This window comes from Monomorium pharaonis, chromosome 2, assembly GCF_013373865.1.
Source record: "Monomorium pharaonis isolate MP-MQ-018 chromosome 2, ASM1337386v2, whole genome shotgun sequence".
Classification (NCBI taxonomy): domain Eukaryota; kingdom Metazoa; phylum Arthropoda; class Insecta; order Hymenoptera; family Formicidae; genus Monomorium; species Monomorium pharaonis.
This window is the reverse complement of record NC_050468.1, coordinates 9,554,910-9,576,114: the sequence shown is the minus strand read 5'-3', so window position 1 is coordinate 9,576,114 and position 21,205 is coordinate 9,554,910. Positions and strand designations below refer to the sequence as shown.

The following is a 21,205-nucleotide window of genomic DNA, read 5'->3' as shown; positions in this document are numbered from 1 at the left end:
TTTTGTTCATTTAGTAGTCATGTAATCGGTACTGTGCGGAATCAGTTAATATTTGTACATTATCTTCCTAGACGTTAACGATCGGTCGTTTTCTTCCTCAAAGGAAAAGGAGCTACGGGACGATGAGCACCTATAGCTTCCTATGCAGGGTTTGCGGACTGAGACACTTTAATGTCATTACCTGCATATCCGTACTGATTAACGAGTCAAAAAAAAGGGTTGAATCAACAACAGCTGTGCACGCAACGTTCCGACACACAAATCTATCCTATATCTTTTTAGCAAAGAGGTCTAAAGCTAGTATGCTAAGTACATCCAAAGTATTTAACTGTTTTATTATATCAATTTACTTAGTACTTAATACTCAGTACTTAAGTAATTAGATTCGCACGTAAAAACTCGTAAATTCAATAGGATTTTAGTTATCACTTTTTTTTCTTTATTCTTATTTTAGAGTCAGTTTTCTTATCGCTCTACAATTGACCAGTTTAGATGTGTTATCTACGGAACGTGCTTTATTCATAAGTTGCAGGCTCTAAAGCACCTACCTTCGTGAAACCCACAGCTTACCAGGAAACGTATGGCAGGTGCGACAATATCTCTACTACTAGTACTAGTTTACAAGCCACAATATCCGTCACCTTAATGTCAAGTATAAACTTATATCAAGTGCAATAATATGTCCACAGGCATTTCTGCTCTAATAATTTTACCAAGTATTTATAGAAGAGGTTTGCCAATGTAATTATCTGTGTGCGTTATACAATGTATAATGCCAATGTAAAGCACCTAATAAATTTATTAAATATGACTCCCGCGATACAACAGAAATTAATATCTTATAGCGAAAACTACCGATTCGCATTCCTTGCAAATTGCTCTTTATAAAATCTGACTGCGCGATGTAGATAGATATACGCGTGATCCAACGTACAATTTAATGCGTTCGTAGAGGTATCGAATCACGAGCTCGTTCTTTTGACTAAGGGTATACACGGCTTCGAGAAGATTGCGGGACCAAAGGTTCGTGTAATAATAAGTTTGCTCTCGTCTTTGGGAGGATACCTTTTGCGTTTTTTTTTTGCTATATTAAACCGCGGAAAATAAGTACCTACGCGAGCCAATCTAACCAAGGCGTACAATCTACACCATCAGTCAAAAACATGATAGGAATATTTATATAAATTATGAATTTTGCAATTTATGCAACTTTCATATAAATTTAACAATCTAGAAAAATATAGTTACATTTTACAGTAGATTCTACATTAAAAGAAGTTGCAAATATCGAAATCAAATATTAAATAAAATTAAAATCCTATATTAAAAAAAAATTTAAGTTATACTACAAAATATACCTCATAGATTACTTTTATATAAATATTAGGATAAAATGATAAAATTGTAGTAAATTATTAATTTTATTCAACACTTTCTCTCTCTCTCTCTCTCTCTCTCTCTCTCTCTCTCTCTCTCTGTCTCTCTTTTAGTAAATTATTAATGTTCAAAGTAAAATTTTAATCTCGGAATACGTATGTACACTACGATTCGCAAAACCTAAACACCTTTAAGAGAGACCATTGTCGAGAAATAGAGGGTTGAGACGGTCGGACATTCGATTTAATGCGTTTATCAGGGACTATCGAAACATTCCTGGTCTTTTTACGGAGACGACGAGTGTACCATCGTGGGACCGGGAGGAGGTTTGTTCGCTGCTGCCTGCAACTCGTTACACACATGCTGTCTTCGGATATAATATACATGATACGTGTACGTGTTTGTGCGAGGGCATGAGTAAGAAAGAGACAGAGAGAATTAGGAGGGTGCAAGGAGAAGAAATCGCAATACTGATGACTATCGATCGTACGATTCCGAGTTCGTATCGAACACAAAAATGCATAGCGAAGCTCGGATACCAAGAAAAATATTCCGCAAAGAGTATTCTATTGTCCACAAAATTAAATTTCTATATTGTTTAATGTGATTTTAAAAAATATTGAAAAGAAACATGTATAATTGATTCATTTTCACATTCATTTAACAATTTAATTTGTATCAAAATAAATTTTGTCATATTTTTGAAAACAGGTGACTAGAAAATAATATATAAATTTTATATATAACAAGTATATATATATATAAAATATATATACATATATATACATTCCCATTCCTGCAATCTATTATTCTTTCTGAATTTTCTAAGTGGAAAAAAACGGAACACACTTTTTTTAATACATAGAAAAAATGTAGTAATCAATTTAGCAAGCAAAATAGACAATTCGTCGGTCCTAAAGTGTTAATTTTTCCACAACAAGATGTTAAATTAGCTCGAAATTAACAATGCAAATGGTCCGGAAATTGTCGTGTGCCATGCATATTTCACGCGGTTGTGGCACGCGTGGTTTACTCGTCCATACTATTTTACTCTGTATGTATAAAACGATCTCTCTGCTGTCCGTTGTACCGGACTGCTTTACGCTTCGCGAAGCACGCAGTGAAAAGGAAAGAGAGCCCCTGGTCGGGACCTAGTGCACCTGGCCAGGTGCTACATAGCAATGGGTCAATATGAATATATGAAGATACTACCGCGGATACCGTTGAGGAAAATAAAACGCAAAATAATAATGAACAAGTAGGTGGAATGCTCTTCCTTGTTCGCACTCAGCTTGTAACTTTGCGTGTATGTTCGTTACTCCGACATTAAATAAATTTGACAAACGAGACAGAAAGCTGAGGAAGAAAGTTGTAAATAAAAATTCTCATTTATTTATAAAAAGTAACGTATGTTTCGTTTTTTTTATTTGCACAATGATCTACCTCATAAAATATGCTAAAATTTCAGGAAATCCCTCACTCTTGAAAGAAGAGTTGAAAATTGTTATCGAAACGTAAAACTGTTTTCTCTGGCTTTTGTAATATTTCAGTGAACTTTTAAAAGAATTCCGAAAGGATTGATCTTCGAAGACCGTATACACCGTATATACCGCCGATTTTGTCATCGATGCCGCGATCGGAACTATACAACAGTTAAAAACAAGTCAGTCGTCTTTGTAGCAATTCGTCTTTTTCCAAAACGGAAGACTCGCACGACCGGATTCTAGAGCGTCCCCTGTGAAATTGTCAAGGCACCCACCGGAAAAAGGGGCTGCGCAAGGAACCTGCCTTTTCACAGGAAACACCCGCTCCGGACTTTGTGGTCGACAACGTTAGACGGCCACTCGACGGACCCTGCGCAGCCGTTGCTAATTACGGAACACAATTCCTTCCTTCCTCTTTCGAAAATCGCCCTTCTTCCTCATGGAACTATCTTCGTCCGGTTCGTCGTGAAATTAATTCCCCCGAATCATGATAAAAAGATAGACGTTACAAAGTCACAGGGACAATTTTTTATTTTCAGCTAAGAATGTTCCACTTGTCGATTTAAAATATTCTTTAAAAAATGCAGAATATATTCTCTTTCATTCCCTGTTAAAAATAGAAAGTAAGATTGATGTATACTTGTATTTGTAATCAGTGGCATACACATTTTAAAAAAAGCTCCTAAATTTCAAAAGACCGACGTTTTCGTTCCAGCGAGATTGAATGAATAATCGCCGACTTTACCACGGTTTTAGTCGTGCGTCACGCAGTAATGCATCTCGCTGACAGAAACGATCAAGGGAGGAACGTTCGCATATTCGTTCTCATGAACGGTCGCATCGTATCTTACCGCGAACTTTCTACGGTATCCCGCAAGGCTGTCTGAAAGGCTACGAACACCGAAGTAATTCGAGGGAATGTGAAATAAAACCAACAAGAAAATCCGAGCTCGACTTCCTTACTCGTAAATCTGTAAAAACTGAACCGACTAATAGCAGTACTATTAGTTTTAAAAAATTTATTACATAGATACTATTTCATAATTGTGGAAGACACAACTTTTAAAGATAAAACAAAAGATTTATTGTTAAAATATAAAATATTTTATAACAAATTTTAAATTTATAAAGTATGTAATCAGATAATAAAAAAAAATATATATATATAATATATATAAATATTTAACATCTTTTTTCTCTCTCTTTCTCTCTCTCCCCCTCTCTCTGCAGAGCATAATAACTCTTACGTTAAAACGCTTCTAATTTTTTTATTCGCATTATACGCTCGCGGTTTAGCATTCTCGCACAACTGTCGTAAAAGACTTAAAGGGTTCCGTAAGGGCTTTGTTTTAATGTCAGATACCATAATATATTCGTATTGTTCTCTCTGTGGCTGGTTTCTGCCGCAGGGTGATTCGCAATCCAGAGAAGAAGCGAGCGCGGCTCTTTCTCTTTGGATGTGCACTTTGGATGTGTGTAAAGGAGAGACGGAGCCCTCTGATATATCGACGGACTCGATTTTGGTAGAGAGCATTAAAATACATTCGTTGCATTCGTTCACAAACGTTAACGTTGGTTAACATCGATTTTCATTGCAATACGCCGCGATCTAAATTGATTTACGATCCAACAGCTTTATTGTATCGTAATTTCTTTTCGCTATCTTTTCGCGCGATCGCTTAAGAACTCAATCATCGACATTTTTCTCGCGCGTATACTTAACTAAACTGAAAAATTAAAAAATAAAGAATTATTTATGGAGAAGAGGAAGGGATAGCCAACGTTAATCCGTTATTAGATTCGATGATGATTTCAAATCCAAATATTCGATTGTATCACTTTTAAACGGTGAGAGATTAATATGTGAAATCTCGAGACTTTTTACAATGAAATCTTACGGTATTTCAAAATTATCACTTCAAAGATATATGTTTATCTGAATGTCCATTCGGCGACGGGCTTTCGCAATCTATTATCCCATAAGTGGTATGCAATACGCGTGCAAGTCGACAATGCGCGCGTTCATCGTTGTCTATTCTTTATCGCGCGCTCCGCGCGGTGATAAAGAATAACAAATGCGAATTTGTCGGCATTGGCTTTGACACGCGTGCGAACACAGACCTCGCTATCGTTTCGCGCGCGCAACAAAGGATCTCGAGGTATGCCACTTGCATCCACTATTACAATCTAACGCGAGGAGGAATGCTCATTCAACGAGAGAAAGAAAGGAAGAAAGGGAGAGTACGAGGGGAGAGGACAGCGGTAGGTAAGCCCCGCCGACGACGACGGGAACGAGAAAGCACGTACATCACTGTCACCGATTCTTCACGCCATCGTCTGACTGATTTCCGCGAGTAAATCATCGCGTTTGTCGCGCCGCTTCGGCTCGAGGATTCGCGGTCAAGTTTATGAACGTCCAGCGAAAACCGCGCGCGAAAATGTAATAGGAACATTTGTGCGGAAATGACACGATATACCACAAAATGTGTATAAGCATTACATAAAGTTGGAGTGCCTGTCGTAACTTCTTATGGAACGAGAATATTCATTCGCGTTTTACGAGACAATTCTCGGATTTGGAATACGAAGGAAACGTTTATGTCGCCACAATTACGTGTTTCAAGATTTCTTTAATACTAACATATAACATATATCATAAAAAATATAAGTTATGTAATATACATTTTTTATGGATTTATTAAGAAAAAAAAATATTTTTTATTCTTTACATTATATTAAGGCTAAGAATTTCATGTTGTTTAATTTTTCAACGATATGCATGATAAAATTATATAAAGTATTAAATACAACGTTTTTGATTGCACAAAAATGTATAATAATTATCGTGTATCGAATATATCAGGATATAAATTCAATTGATGTGTACGAGATGAAATTATGCAAAACACGCAGAATCTCATCACTAGGAAACATCCGTCAAATTCTGCACACTGTCGACGGGCCGGGCTTATCTCGGGCCTTAACGACCCACGAAGCAATTATTCTTCGCGGCAGCTCAAAGCTAAAATGACGATAAATCAACGTCAAAGTAATGATCTCACAATCGAAACAATTACCCGACCGCGATTCGATTTCGTGCGCGCGAATTATGCGAATGCCAATTTAGTCGAGGAAATCCTGAAACTATCGGGCTATCGATTATCGCTGGCTGATAATTAGCCGTCGTGTTTCTGCTCTCGCGAGAATTACGAGCGCCAAAACGACAAAGAACAGTCTACGGACGAAGAGAAACGAGCAGCATCCTTAATTACGGGGTTCTAACATGCCTGACGCAACGTGTACCGCTGCATTTAAATCGCACAACGCGCGATTTAAGTGTTCTACGCAGTCTAATGAAACGATAAAAAGCGTGAAGAGATCGATTATTAATTAGTTATGTACTGTAAAAATAATGCACAATATAAACCATGTATATGTTGCCTAACCACTAAAAAAATTACGCACTTTACCTGCCCGATTTTGATTTGTGTGTGTTTGAGCAATAAAAGACCTTTTTTTTGCAAAAACACTGCAATATAAAACTCGAATTGTCTCTAAAAAATCTGATTCGTACATAAACTTTACGTATATAACCCCCATACATTTATTTTCACCCACCCATTTTAATCCACCTTAGTAATGTCATTGAATATAGTAAATACGTAAATTTTAAGCAAGCAGGGAGTTTGTAACTTTATCAAAAACTCTCTTAAAGTTAATTTATTTATGTGTTTATAAAAATTCAATTATAAATATTTTGTCAATAAAAGTGTTGTCAATAAATGTGTATAAAAATTTTGTGTCCGATGGCCTATTTTCTTGGATATAAAATTTATATATCAATACTAATACTGTAAAGTAATAAAGTATCATAAGATACCATTAAGATTAACGATTGTGTAAGGAATTTTTACGAGCTTAAACTTAAGCTATTAATTAAATCATATCACAGTTTAATATGTGATCGTTATTATCCGATGGCAAATTCCATTAATTTTCATGATATTGTATTATTGATCGCGGTATACAAAATATATTGGGAACATAAAAACAATTTTAAAAGGTTAATAAATATTCTTAATGTTCTTAACGTTTTTCTATGTTTTAGCTAGACAAAAGAATAAGTAAACATGTTATTCTCAAAATATAAATGTCAAAAGTCAATAAATAATTTAATTTAAAAAAATAATTTAAATAATTTAATAAATCAAGAGATAATCGCATTAGCAAACAAACATATATACTTGACTGACAACAATATATATTGTAGATCAAAAACTGCTAACGTAATGCTGTCAGAAATTGGCTAAATGCGATCCTCAACAAAGTATAATCGCTATTTACGTGTCTCGAATCACTGTAGATTATTGTCATTTAATTAGGACGAGAGAGAAAGAAACGCATTGCATCAAAGAAATGAGCGTCTCTCGTCATTCACCACCGATATGCCGAATTATCTAGCTGTTACAAGATAAACGATAATGTTACGCGATAAATATGACTCTCAACGGAATGCAACATGCATTGCCGGCTCCCGCGGGTGTCAAACACGAGAACCCTGAGAAATGTAGCGTACATGGTTCTTTGAAGCTGGAATATTTCGCGTCAGTCATTGACTTTGCTGTAAATTTTCTCACGAATGTTTCTACCACTTACAAGTAAGATTCATTCCTTCTGTTCATAATACACGAATCTAACTTATCGGATAAATTCAAAAGACGATTTTTGAAAGGTGATAAACACAAAGCCAATTTACTTTAATATATTGTCCTTTACTGTCAGTGACTTTTAAAATAAAAACTAATGCGTTATAAGAAAATATACTTTAATATATATATATATAAATATCGTATTTATTTCTAATGGATTATCAATATTTTGCGTTTCACCAAGAACAAAATGGCGAAACAATTTTGTCAGAAAAAAAATACAATTTAAATTTAAAATTTCTGTAAGTAGCAATAAAATTTCCGTAAAAATTCATAATTTTCAAGGATATACAAAATCTAAAAATTCTACTTTTTTTCCAGATAGCAAACATCTTGTTTTTTAATCATAATATGGTTAAACGTGTACCGCATTATAACGAAATAAAAACTTAATTAATGACTCACCTTGACGAAGGAATGAAATTTGATTTTGCTCGGCGATACAGGCGGGCTATTTGGCTGCGCCGGGATTTGCAGCATGTTTTGCACGTCTAGTAGGTACCCTTTTCGAACGTAACGTCTACTCTTAGGACTCGTCTGTATATCCTCCTCGCGTTTCGCCTTCTTCGCCATCGCCAGCAGCCACAAGTTCTCCTTCACGGTGTGCTTACGCATGATAAAACCCATTCTTCGCTTATTGGCGGAAAAGTCGCTTTTGCAAATCTTCCTCCACACTCTGGACACCATGCTGGCCGAGCAGAGGTCTTGGGGCGACAGGTACGACAGGATCTTCGATACCAAATTCAAGTGATTGCTCTCTTCCCCGAGAAGGGACAGGAAATCCACCTTCCCCTTCCCCGTGTAATCCAACGTGGCCCTCCGGCTGTTCCGTAGCGACGACAGGCCGCGATGGTTGAAGTCCAGCTTCTTCGGCTTGATTTCGGACGCTGCCAGGTCCGTGATGCGCAGCTCTCGCAATTTTTTATTCTCCACCGACGTTATGGCGACGGGGCTGCTGCCGCTGCTGCTGCTGCTACCGTTTCTCGTACGAACCGGCGAGATCACGATCGACGGTATCAGAACCTTGAGCTTCGACGGCGTGGTGACCCGCCGCGACTTACCCCGCGGCGTGTGGACTAGCATCATATCCTCGTCCTCCCGGATGGGCTCGGAGGCGACGTAGGACGAGGAGGGCACCGCCGGCGACGGGGGCGGCGAGAGAATCTGGAGGTCCGTGGACGCGGGGGTGACGGGCACCGTGGTACGCCAGTTCCGCCTGTTCCTGAGGACCGCCTGATCGAACGCTTGGTCATCGTTGGCGCAGCTCGGGGTGGAGCTCACCAGGGTGTGCGCGCACGACGACCGCTCCAGCACCGAGTCTTGCTCGACGAGGCTGGCCGAGTTCTCCAACACGAGATAGTCCAGCTCGGAGATGTTCAGCCGACGGCCGTGCTTGGAGCGGGTGTACCGGTGCGGCTTCTCGCATTGAATGGGATTCGGACGGTACCTGTGCTTCCTGGAGGAGAGCAGGGCGCCGGTGGACGAGCGCGTCCTGTAGCCGCCGGCGAGCAGCTTCGGGGTGCAGCCGTCAATCGTCTGCGGCGTCACGATGGATAGATAGCCGCTGTCGACGCTGTCGTGGGAATTGCCGTCCATGGAGACGCACGGCGTCCGGACGATCGTCTGCCGCGCGACGTCGACGTCCTCCATCGTGGACGAGGACGCGATGTGTCGTTCCGATCCGAGCCCGAACGAAATTCCGATCTCCGAACGCGAACGCGACTTTGACCTATCTCGCCAGCTTTCCTTGGACGCGAAACGGCATGTCGAGCGGTGCTCCGGTGCTCGCGTCGTCATCGAGCAGCGAAGGGATCCTCTCTCCTTCCTGTCAGCCGACCATTGGCATCCGAACGTCACTTTATTTGTACGGTTTTGCGGCCTAACGGCGAGAGGAGGCACGGTTTTCACGGCTTGTTTATTAAACTTCGGCGACCTTCCCTTCAAAATAGGTCACGCTTCACTTTCGTCTTCCGTTTATCGCGGAGATAAGATACAGTTAAGATCCACACTTTTGTCCGTCGGGTAGACAGGCAGGTATCTCGCGGAAACACGTATATGCGGTCTGTCCGTCGGCGTTTTAATCTTCGTTAAATCACGAACATACACTCCAACACGCGATAAATCATCGGGAAGTCGTCGTCGACGACACGCAAAACAACACCGACAACACTCACGATTTCCGCCGCCTCGCATTCGCGCCACTCGCACCACTCGCGAATCCGTCTGTTTACGCCACGCGGGAGAGAAATGGAGAGACGAGGCTCGTCCTCCACTCGAAGATCCTGATCGCGTCAGATCGCATCGATGCCATTCCTCGATTCCGCCGCCACTTTTCCCGGTATAAACTCGCGGTACCCGACGTGACGAGCTGCGCCGTGAAGTGCGGCGAGTGCAGTGCGCGCGGTGTCCCGTCCCGTCGCGCCGGCACTTGACGTTTGCCGCGTGTGTTGACACTCGCGCGTCGCTTCACGCTGTACACTCACGTGTGCGTCGCGCGGGAAACGCGCGCTAACCTCATGTCTGCCCGGCGTTTCCTCCCCTTCTCCCACCTCGCGGCCGTCCAGCTGCTCCTCAATTCCGTAGTCATGGAGGAAAGGGAGTCCACCCTTCCCGCATGCGCGCTCCTCGTAAGCAACAAGTTTTCGCCGACACTTTCTCGCCGCGTCTGATTTTCACGCGCAATTCCGGCGACGCGGAGAAACCGGGCAACTCGGTTAACACACAGCCAAATCCAGAAGCGAAAGCCAGATCCTCTGGGAAACGCGTCGCGCACCCTCGCCAGCCGATTGTAATGAACGACGCTTGGGGGGTGCGCGCAGCTTAGGGAAACGTGCGCACGCACCCGCTTCGCCAGCACTCGCCCTCTAGGTTACCCTCACCAGCGCTCCGACGTTCCACCGACACATTGAACGGCGCGCGTTCGTAAATTCCGTTCTTGCGTCGTGTGTCTCTGCCTCCCCCTCTCGCCGGTAGTCGCCACGCGCGTCAACCGACCAATCGCGCGCGCCGCCTCGTCCCGCCGTTCGTTGCCAAGCGGCGCTATTGGCCGAGCCGCGCCGGATGCTGGAAGCGCGCTTTTGTTGCCGGGGCGATTTTCTCTCGCTCGCCCCTCTCCCTGAACTCCGGAGGCGAGACCCCGCGCCGCCCGCGCGACGTTTTGAACGCCGATGAAACGACCGAAGGTTGTGTAATCATTTCTATTTCACGTTACTATAAAAATATGAGATATAAAGAAACATTGAGAAGGAAAATTAGTTAAGTTTCAATTAATTTTAAATTAAAATTTTTGCTTCTTAGGAGAATACACTTTAAAATAATCTAATTGTTTTTCCTTATAAAAAAAAATGTGATTATGTATGTGTCATTTAATTTTGGCTTGTAATCAATATTGTTTCTAATTGTAATTGCAATAAATTGCCTCTCTGACAGAAACTGTTGAAACTACTAGCGTCATCTATCAACGGTCTATGTACTAAAGTGAGATTTCTTTTCGATCGACTGAGAGGAGAGAGTATCTTTCGAGTGTTGTCTCCTGGTTATACGTTGTTTGGATGGCAATTCGTTTACTTTGCGATAACGAAGATTTAGCATAATCGAAAATTAATTATTAATTTATTACATCATTACAGTGTTAAAAATGGAGTCTAGTAAATCCGATTCTACTCCAAAACAGGCTATGGTCTATATTTGCGGAGGTAAAGATACATGATCATTCTTTAACCTCACTTTTTCATCAATAATAACCAGCAGTGGAAGAAGATTAAAATAATCTATAATTTTGTAAAGTTAGAAGAACTCTTTAATGGAATTTGATTAAATATCTCAAGACCGACACGATAATTAGATCTTAATTAAAGAAAAGAGGTCGAAGGGCACATAACCTACTAACCAGCATAGCTTGCTAAAAAAATTAACAACTTTTGATATATTGCTTACCAATTCGATTAATCATTCAATTATTTACACTTAAACATTTTTTTAATTTTTAATCTGTATTAATTATTTGCGAAAATTGATAAATATTTAAGCATGTTTCATATAATAGAAAAATTTCTCAAATTATATATTTAATACTTACAAGTTGTAACAAAAAACAATTGCTGGTTTTTCTACGTAATTTATATCATCAATTTTTAAATTTATTATTTCTGAATATATTTATACCAATGAGATTTGTCTGAGAAATTCAACTAATGCTTGCAAGAGTTTGTGTTGAATTATTTATATTTATTTTATATTCTTTAACAAGTAAAATGGCATTTTATATTAATTGTGTTTAGAACGGGACAAATTATATATAAGCATTTTTTTAAGTTATAAACAATTATCTTAAATGATATACTAAGGTTGTTCAAAAAGTATGTTCTATATTTTTCTAATTGAACTGTTTATTCAACATAAATGAAATTTATATTATTCAGCAAAAATACATGTACAGTAATTGTGTATGTACAGATATGTCTTGACTACATGTTATTTTTCTAAAAATTCTTTATTCAGTTCTATGACCTTGCGTCATTGTAGAACAAAGGCATCCCTGTATCAAGACTAATCTCATTTCCATAGCCATTTCTTAATTTCTAATAATGCTTTCATTGACTTCAAACGCGTCTTTGTCCAAAACAAGGTTAAAGATTATGAAGGTTTGAAAATGAAGATAAAGATTTAAAAAAGGCATTGTTGGGACTATCAAGAGGTAGCTACAGGAATATGTATAGGTGCAGAGATGGGATACATGCCCTTATTCCCCAATAATGCAAGGCTATAGGACTAAACAGACAATTTTTTGAAAAATAGCATATGTAGCTGAAATATATATACCTTCGTTAAGTATAAATTTCATTTATGTTGAATAAACATTCTCAATAAACAATGTGGGGCATTATTTTTTGAATCACTTTAGTATTTAATAATTAAAACAAATTGTTATAAACAAAAAATATTTTCTATATATAAATTATATCATTAAGTTTTTAATTTGTTATTTCAGAATGTCATCATGATAATGAGATTCGACCTAGAGATCCAATTCGATGCAGGGAATGCGGATACAGAATTATGTACAAAAAACGCACAAAGAGACGTATGTATTTTAATATTTTCAATTTAACACATTTTTCAATGTAATGACCAATCAAAATCGAACTTTCAAAAATTTTCTTTAATTTTGCTTTCAGTCGTTGTGTTTGATGCACGATAAGTACGAGCAAAGAATGAAGACAATGGGAGTTACAGCGTTAATTTTTCCTAGATTTATTACAATATTTATTTTGTGTATAAGAATCATCTAATTTTTAATAAAACAATAGCATTTTTCCGAAATGAACTTTATTCTTGTCTCACATTAATTCCTGAAGTGTACTATCGTTCCCGCAAAATCGCTATACAAAGACGCATTCGTATATCTTGTCTCTTCATACAATTTGCGTTATAATATCCAAAGCCAACAGATATCTTATCACTCGATACAGAATCTGTCTTATGTACCCTATATCGATTCAGAATAAATAATATACAAAACGCTTTAAGCAATATTCTTTCTTTTATTTACAATAAATAAAAATTACATTCTCATCTCAATATAGTTCAACAGAATTCACAGAGTCAGGAAGAGAAATGGCGGTGACACTGGCAAAACACGTTGGCGTTATTACCATAAATCCCGTTGTCACTCTTTCTCAAGTATACGCTTATAAAATTTTCACTCCGGTCCCATTGTCTGATATCTACATATATACGGGCGTAGACATGCCCGATATACGATCGGTTTCAATCGGTTGAGAGAAGTTTCACGACAAAGTTGCTCGAGCCAGAGGCGATTTGTCGAAGCAGCCGGAGCTCTTGAGGGAGCACACGACGTATTTGCGAAGACGAGACACGCGCTTTTCCCGTCTTTACCACGAAAAAACATTTATAAAATCTTAAAGATCCTATAATACATATAAAATACTATACCGCCAGGTATTTGTAAGTGTCACCGTTCGCACGCTGCGCGTATACAAAATTTAAATCATCCATAAAGATATGGGGAGCGGAGCGGAGTCTTTTTTTTTTTGCGGAGACACCGCGTGTGAACGTTCGAGCGACGAGGCGGCCGCGATTTTTGTCTCCGTAAAATGTAAATCGGCGTAAAACCCATACAATCTAGAAACCCGTACAAGCTCGACCTTCCCTTTCTGTTTCCTCTTTCGTTTTGTCCGCGAAGTCTAATACTGAGAAGAAGCCAAGCCAAGCCAACTGTTTTCGTGAAAATTCGTAATAGACGCGAGCACGCCCTCGACAAAATAAATATGTCTCTGCTTCTTTTTTTTTTTTTTTCATTATCAGATACGCTTGTACTTTAGGATATTAGTCGGGATATTCGCCATCTAATTCTTTCCGTACTTATCACAATACAATAATTACTTAAACCGAATATCGTAAATATTGTAAAAGTATGTCTTAACAAACATTTATCCGAATTCTTAGACTGTACAGTATAAATATGTGTATATAGATAATAATGGTGTACGCGTGTGTAAAAGGAAGATACGGGAATACAATTAAAACACTTTAATCGTACGCTCGTGAAGAATTACACAGTCGAATCTGTTCCGAAACGGCAAGATAGAATAATATCGATCGTCCACAGTGCGAAAAACTGACCAATTATCTCAAAACAGATGAAATACTGATAACATATTTAGAAAATTATTATCATTAATCATCTATATTGTTGTTGCCGGTGATCTCGTTTCCATAATTTAAAATGCAATGCGCGCATATCTAATTCGTCGCAGAATTGTTTTTCTGTTGGCTCCTTAAATCAAATGATCGATATATATATAACTCATTATGTCTTTCCCGCTGTTCATTTAGATGCGTCCATAAATTTATTGCTCCGTTATCGGAGCAACTCTATCGATTCGTGAAGAAATTCAGTGTAGATAAAAAAGAGCAACTTCAATCGAAAGCTCATTTGAAATTATGCTCAAATTTCAAACTACCAGTCTCCCGTCGCATTTTATAGCTACGTTTCAAAATCATTTCGATATCCCTTTTTAGCGTACCATGTCTTCCGAATTTTATCGTGCGATATTACGACAGAAGCAAATTGTTCGTAACGAAAGAACATGTTCCCTCAGTTTTTTGTATTTTAAAATTTAATAATCGACATGCGAGGCCGTTTAATCGGAACGTTTTTGTTTCTAATGTAGATTAACTCTAATCTCGATTTAATTTATTTTTCATCTCTTTCTAAGTTCTAATAGAAAACCGGGATCAACGTTAATCCACGTCTGTAGAAACGCTTATTCACGACTACGTTTAGCGTGACCCGCGTTATTCCCGCGATCGAACGTTTTATATTCATTTCTATGGACATAAAATAAAATTATTCTTTGTTTAACTTTTCATCCTTCCGTAAAATTAAAGAAAAAGATAGGTAATTTAAATTCAGGTTGAAATTAAAATACACTGATAAAAATGGACAATAAGTAACGCGATACCCCGATATCTCGGAACGCTCGATTAACGTTCGAGAATTCGAGTCGCGGCTACGTTCAGTGTGCATCCGCGTGTCGCGCGACCGTTACTCCCGCGAGCGTGAGGTTTCCCGCGTCGCAGCCGAGTTTTCCGGGTGTGACCGTGCCTTCGGCGACTACGGGAGGTGCGAGAGTGCGATCCTCGTGTTCGCGATCATGGATACGTTGTCGAGGAGCCCGATTCCGAGGGAGACTGTCGCTGTGGAGAGAAGGAACGCCGAAAAACCGGTGAGTAAACCTAACTTGTACTGCGCCATGTTTGGGTTTCAAACGACGAGACGCGCACAAGATTGTCCGCCGTCTCCCGGTTAGCGCCGGGGGGGCACGGCGAAACTGATATGTATTTACGTATACACGCTACGTGTGTACGCCGGAAAATACATGATGATAACACTACGGACGACAACGTTTCGAAAATATATGTATGTGTATATGTATATATCGCAATATATATATGTATATATATATATCTGAATCTAGAATTTGGAAAGTTATATCCCTTCGAAATCACATAAAAGTACGCATGCAAAGTTTAGCCGAGAGAGAGAGAAAGAGAGATACATATATATATGTAGTAGTCGCGTGTATAAATTTTGAAAAATAACCACGTTTCGCGTGGAAGAAGCGTCGGAAATTAACCATATAAATCAACTTTCCGCGCATAAATCGTTCCCCCTCAACGAATCCTGTCAAACGCAAATTGTTGGCTTGGCATTTTCGGATTGCGTGCACACGACGCCGTGTATGTACACATCCATGGAAGCTCATACGTAATAGTACGCGGAGTTACGCGGCTCGAATTTTTCGACAAAATTATAAGACAGTAGATATACATCCAAAAAATGCTATGTAGAACTACGGCTACGCTTGATATCGTTTAGTGTGAACATCACTCGGACTGGACCTCATTGTATACCTGCGCAGTCGTCTTCGTTATATATATTCTTTTTATCCTGGACTCAAGCACACCTAGTTAGGTACAAATCGTGATAACCGGAGTCTGATTATGCGGAATAGGAAAGACATTTCTCGTGCTTGAGTGAGATATTAAAACTGCGAGTAGCATTACATGATAGACGGTTAATTATAAGATTATAGCTGTCGCTGGTGGAAGGTGTACGGCTTCTTCAAGCTGCTCGCCGCAATTCTATTATAAGACCACTAACGAGAAATCGTGTGTGAAATTATTTTTCATGTCAAAATTAGTCTTTTCTTTATCAAGCATTTTGTTTGCTTGATAGAGAGAGAAAGAGAGAGAGAGAGACAGAGAGAGAGAGAGAGAGAGAGAGCGCACAAATTGTGATAAAATAATTTTAATATGTAATGTGAGAAAAGTTCACATGATTTTTCGTTCGCAATGTAGATTTAATAATAGAACCGCGGCGGGGAAAGCAAGAGGCTTAATTATCTTAAACAGAATCAGCGAATCAGTCCCTCAGACCATAATAAACACAATGATCAATTAAGATTTAAAAAATCTAATAATATCAGAATACGAAGGTAACTAAACGTCCAGCAGTATTTCGGATAAAATCAAACTTATCAAGATATTCGCTACCTGCTTACAAGAAAATCTTTCAGGACACGGAAACTAAAAAAGAATCTACCGTGCTGCGAATTAAAAGCACTTAAATGTACATACAAGTAATCTGAGCAACCGACATAGCTTCTTGATTTCTTAAAACTGTAGTAGAGACTAATATGATTTCTCATTATATTATACATAAATATATACAAACACATTTTCTCTTATATCAACAATAATTCTCGTAATTGTTCATACTAATATCGTACAAATATATTTACACATACATACACATATATATGTGTGTGTATATATATTTGTGTATGGATAAGTTTCATATATACCAATTTAAAATGTAATATTAATTTGTAATATTAGAATACTCTTTCTTCAACATATTGAAACACATTTGTGTTTTAAATATAGAATCACATTCCAGTCCATTGCACCTCATGCTTACTATAAGAAACACTACTGTGTATAAATATTATAATCATCAGATACTCGAATTATATATTTTTTCTTGTTTTTACTTTACACGATGTATGTGTTGATTCCAAGAGAAAGAGTTCAAAATGTTTGGAGGAGGACTATACAAGTAGTTTTATATCTGTTGCAATATAAACAGGTAATTTTAGAACTGTAAACAAAAGAAACATGCTACTGACCACGTAATGGTTAATGTGTTACATACGTGTATTAGTATTTATACAACATTATTCTAGATCCATATTTTTTTATGATTCAATAATTTTTTTGTAAAGTCCTCAGAAACATTTCGTAACATACACGGCAACATAAAATTATAAATCCGTATCTGCATGCAGCTAACGCGTTTTATTTAAATTTTTGTAATGTTAATTTTCAAGAAACGTAATTTTCTTCAAACATAAATCGTTAGTAATCGTATTGTCTACCAAAATAGTTTTTTCAGAACAACCGAGACTTTTTTCTTTAGGATATCTCTGTGATGCATTCCATATGTGATACATTATTATAACCGCAATTTCTCTAAGTAGTATGGCAAACACCATTCAAAAAAATTCTTTAGCACGCTATATTGTTTTTTGGCACTACGTATCCTCTATCCTTTGTCTTTTGTGATCTTCCTTCACTACAGATTCCTCCACAATTCTTTTCTGAGTATTCTCTTTTTCTCTGCTACATTTACCCGCACTCCTATCTCCATGAATATTTGTACTAGAATCCGTCTCAATGTTATGTTCAACAAAACAATGTACTTGTAACTCGTTTAAAGTACGCACAGATACGGAGCAAACTTGGCACTTGTACGATTGTAAACTGTCCTCCACCCTTGTGTCCTCCATTGAAACAACCGGCGGAATAGGTCGTGGCTCTTTAATGGCATAATCACGTCTTTGTTGACTGAACTGGCAACGGAGGCGTGCGTCGTTAATGGTCTTCGGTTTCTCGGAGACGACTGACATGTGATATGGTCGGGAGATGTCCGTGTCCGTCGTTACTTTCACGTATTGTGCGTGAAGTGCGTGCTGCGGTATAGGTTCACCTTCGTCCGACGAGGTTTCGCTGCCGCTCACGACCGGTCCAGGTATAGCTTCCGCATCCCATTGTGCGATCTTCGCCGGATCCTTCTCATTTAATCTTTGAGCCAGCATCTATCGAGGAAGATGCGAAAAATTCGTTTTAGCCAACGTTTCTTTTGTCGGATTTAAAAACTGCGTGCAGTTAAAATTTATTTAGTACGAACCTGCAGACTATTAAGACTATTATCACAGTCCGTAGTATCAATATCATTCAGGTTGATGCCAGATCTTTCCATTTCCGCATACGTTCCAAACGGCAGTTTGCCCAAGCATTCTAACTTCATGATATGCATCTTGCTGCGAAGATGCTTGGCCAAATGTCCATGTATTCTGAACGCTACTTTACAATCCGTACACTTGAATGGCCTGGGATTGCTGGTAGTCGCCGCACCAAATGTAGAAGTCATACTGACCTAAATTATTACATGCGAGTGTATAAGTAAATATTGTATATATTAGTTTATAATATTTACTTATACACTCGCGTTAACTGATACTTTGCTCGATGAAGATAAAATTTTGATTCATTATTTACCTTATTATGATGAGAAACGGATCTTTCGTGTTTCGTTAAATGGCCCTTAGTCCGGAAGGAAACTGCACAGTTTTCGCATTTGTATGGTCGCTCGAAATAATGAATGTTGAGATGCAATCGTAACTGACCGGGCTTGCTGAACACTTTGTTACAAATTCCACATACACTCCGACCATCTTCTGTGACACTGTAATCATATTTCATCATAGTTTCAGCTTTTACAACTAAAATTATTTTTATAATTCTATTAAATAGAATTTGAATGCTATTGTATACACATTAAAACTACACTTTAACATATTTAATGTAACATTGAATAATATTATCATATACATCAATGGATAGTATAATAAAAAATTAATTAAAAATACATATTTTCCTTACCTAACATAATTAGGTGCAGGTCCACTCGACGGTTGTAAAAATTCCGCTTGCGGTTTCGCGTTTCCTGTATTTGGTGATGGCGATCGAAAATCTGATCCACCGACAACTATCTTTCCAGCTACCGTGTGTTTTATGCTATCTAATGCATTTTGTTTCATCATATCTGCAGGGTGTTTTGTATCGTAATAGAGGACTCGTACTTTTTGCGGTGATGTGCTTCTCGTGTCTACGTTTTGCGACTTCGGTGGTTCATGTATAGGCTGTAACATTTCGTAGTTGACACGTGGATCTTGCCCGTGCGTTCTGTATTCCGCGAGAGCTCTCATGTCACGACTCGGCGACCTATTATCCGGATTTGTTTGCCGGATTTCCATGTTTGTCGACGGCATAAGCTCTTGAATGACTTGCATATCGTGAGCAAACGATGGTTTGTACTCGTGGCTGGGTGATCTCATCTCTTGGCTGCGTATCTTGTACTCTTGTTGATTCGATAGCCTCAGCTCTTGATTCTGTGTTCTATAATCTTGACCGGGTGTTCTGAGGTCTCTACTGGGCGGTCTTAATTCGAGATTCCGCGGACTATGATTCTGAATTCGAATATCATTAGTCGCAGTTCTCATCTCGTGATTCGCAGATCTCATTTCCTGACCAACGGGATTCCCTAAATCTTTCCATTCCCTCACCTTCATCACATTGAACATGGAACTTTTGTCAATGTCATTGTGTTGCACCAATGGTGATCTGTTGTTGACATCCATATTTAAAGATTTCGGTGAATGGCCATTGATAGTGGGCGTGTTACGAACAGATATAATAGAACAGTTCGGTCTCTCAATCGAACTATTGTTCCTGGTCACGGGTAGATTATACTCGATATTCGGCCTTGTAATAACGGGACCATTAGTTAGACCAAGTTCAAAATTTTCTCGATCAGAAACTATACGATTATATTTTTTATAGTCTTGATTCTTAGAAATAATCTCGTAAAACTCTCGTCTCTCAATTTCCTTAATGTTCTGACAAATTTTTTCCCTGATTTCCATTTTAATGTCGTCACTTTTAATGTGCTTTGTAGTGTTTTCAAACCTAGATGCCATAAGAGTTTGTCGCATCTTGCTAGGATCAGTATACGTCACTGTCGGAACACCGTTAAATTCCATCCAGTGTCTGGGCTTGTTCTGATCTTGATGACGCGGATAAACATCTCTTTCTTGTATCTGCTTATTATCCACTTTGGTGTTTCCTACGCGATACTGCTGCTTAATTTTGCTGTCCATCACATGTCTCTCCGTGAGGTAGGCCTGCAACATGTGGCCCTCCGCATCCGGTTTCCATTCTCTACCCTGAATAGGTAGCCGTTCCATTGTTTGGACTATCGTCTGCAACAAGACCGGCTCCGAAACGGGTGTCAGAATGTCCGCGGGTCTAGCCCTTTGCGGGACCGGCGAGGGCAACACCTGAGTGGTCTGCTTCGTCGTGAGATCCATGGGTTGCGACAGCTGATGACGTGACTCTGTAACGTGATCGGTAATTTCCTCGATCTCAAAGTCAGAATCATCTTTCTTGGACGATTGAATGACACTGGTTCTCGTTTCTTCCATCGCACTGCGGTTCGATGGAAAGTAGTAACGATGCGATAATTCGTTTTGGATCAGAGCTGTTTCTTGCGTGGTAACGCTTTGACTCATAGTCGATGTAGTCGCGGTAGTAGACGCGATGCTCACTGTAGAAGTCGTCGGTAAAGTTAACGTGTACGGATACGTAGTAGGTCTACCAGAAGGTAGCAAGCCTGGCAATGTGTTCGACGTGTTACGTTGAGAAAGACTCAATAGACTTTGTGCCGCTTCTTGCTCCTCACTACCAGACTCTTCGCTTTCCTCTCCATCACTTTCTTCTTCTTCCTCCGAGGATTCTTCCGTGTTACCACCACCGGCAGCTAATCGCGCAATGGCCTCCTTGTCAATGTTTTCGTCACAGACGGTTGTAGGGACTGGCATCACACCCAATTCCACGCATTTCTTGTAATGAGCTTTGGACTTCATGTGTTTCGTGAGGTTACCCTTTGTTTTGAAACTGTCGCAAAAAGTTATGATTCCATAGTAA

General features: G+C 39.0%; 4 protein-coding genes across 6 annotated transcripts in view; 2 read left to right on the top strand and 2 right to left on the bottom strand.

The window, feature by feature from the left end:
* LOC105828369 (F-box only protein 43) overlaps nucleotides 1-10,976 on the bottom strand; it is a 42,295-nt gene extending 31,319 nt beyond the window's left edge. The window contains exon 1 of the mRNA XM_012666664.3: nucleotides 7,976-10,976. Within this exon, the coding sequence (XP_012522118.1) occupies nucleotides 7,976-9,367 (1,392 nt within the window). The 5' untranslated portion in view covers nucleotides 9,368-10,976. The remainder of the gene's footprint in view (nucleotides 1-7,975) is intronic.
* Nucleotides 10,977-11,069: 93 nt separating this feature from the next.
* On the top strand, nucleotides 11,070-12,892 carry LOC105828368 (DNA-directed RNA polymerases I, II, and III subunit RPABC4). Its single transcript, XM_012666663.3, has 3 exons — nucleotides 11,070-11,265; nucleotides 12,561-12,653; nucleotides 12,748-12,892. The coding sequence occupies exons 1-3, from the start codon at nucleotides 11,208-11,210 to the stop codon at nucleotides 12,768-12,770; spliced, it is 174 nt and encodes a 57-aa protein (XP_012522117.1). The 5' UTR covers nucleotides 11,070-11,207; the 3' UTR covers nucleotides 12,771-12,892.
* Nucleotides 12,893-13,636: 744 nt separating this feature from the next.
* Nucleotides 13,637-21,205, bottom strand: part of LOC105828367 — a 30,154-nt gene continuing 22,585 nt past the window's right edge. Inside the window, exons 5-8 of the mRNA XM_028194455.2 lie at nucleotides 19,103-21,175; nucleotides 18,719-18,905; nucleotides 18,348-18,596; nucleotides 13,637-18,255 (exon numbers count right to left, since the gene is read on the bottom strand). Of these exons, the coding sequence (XP_028050256.1) occupies nucleotides 17,692-18,255; nucleotides 18,348-18,596; nucleotides 18,719-18,905; nucleotides 19,103-21,175 (3,073 nt within the window). The 3' untranslated portion in view covers nucleotides 13,637-17,691. The remainder of the gene's footprint in view (nucleotides 18,256-18,347; nucleotides 18,597-18,718; nucleotides 18,906-19,102; nucleotides 21,176-21,205) is intronic.
* LOC105836754 overlaps nucleotides 15,196-21,205 on the top strand; it is a 137,669-nt gene continuing 131,659 nt past the window's right edge. For all 3 annotated transcript variants that reach the window (XM_012681012.3, XM_012681014.3, XM_012681013.3), the window contains exon 1: nucleotides 15,196-15,321. The gene's annotated coding sequence lies outside the window, so the exon portion shown is untranslated. The remainder of the gene's footprint in view (nucleotides 15,322-21,205) is intronic.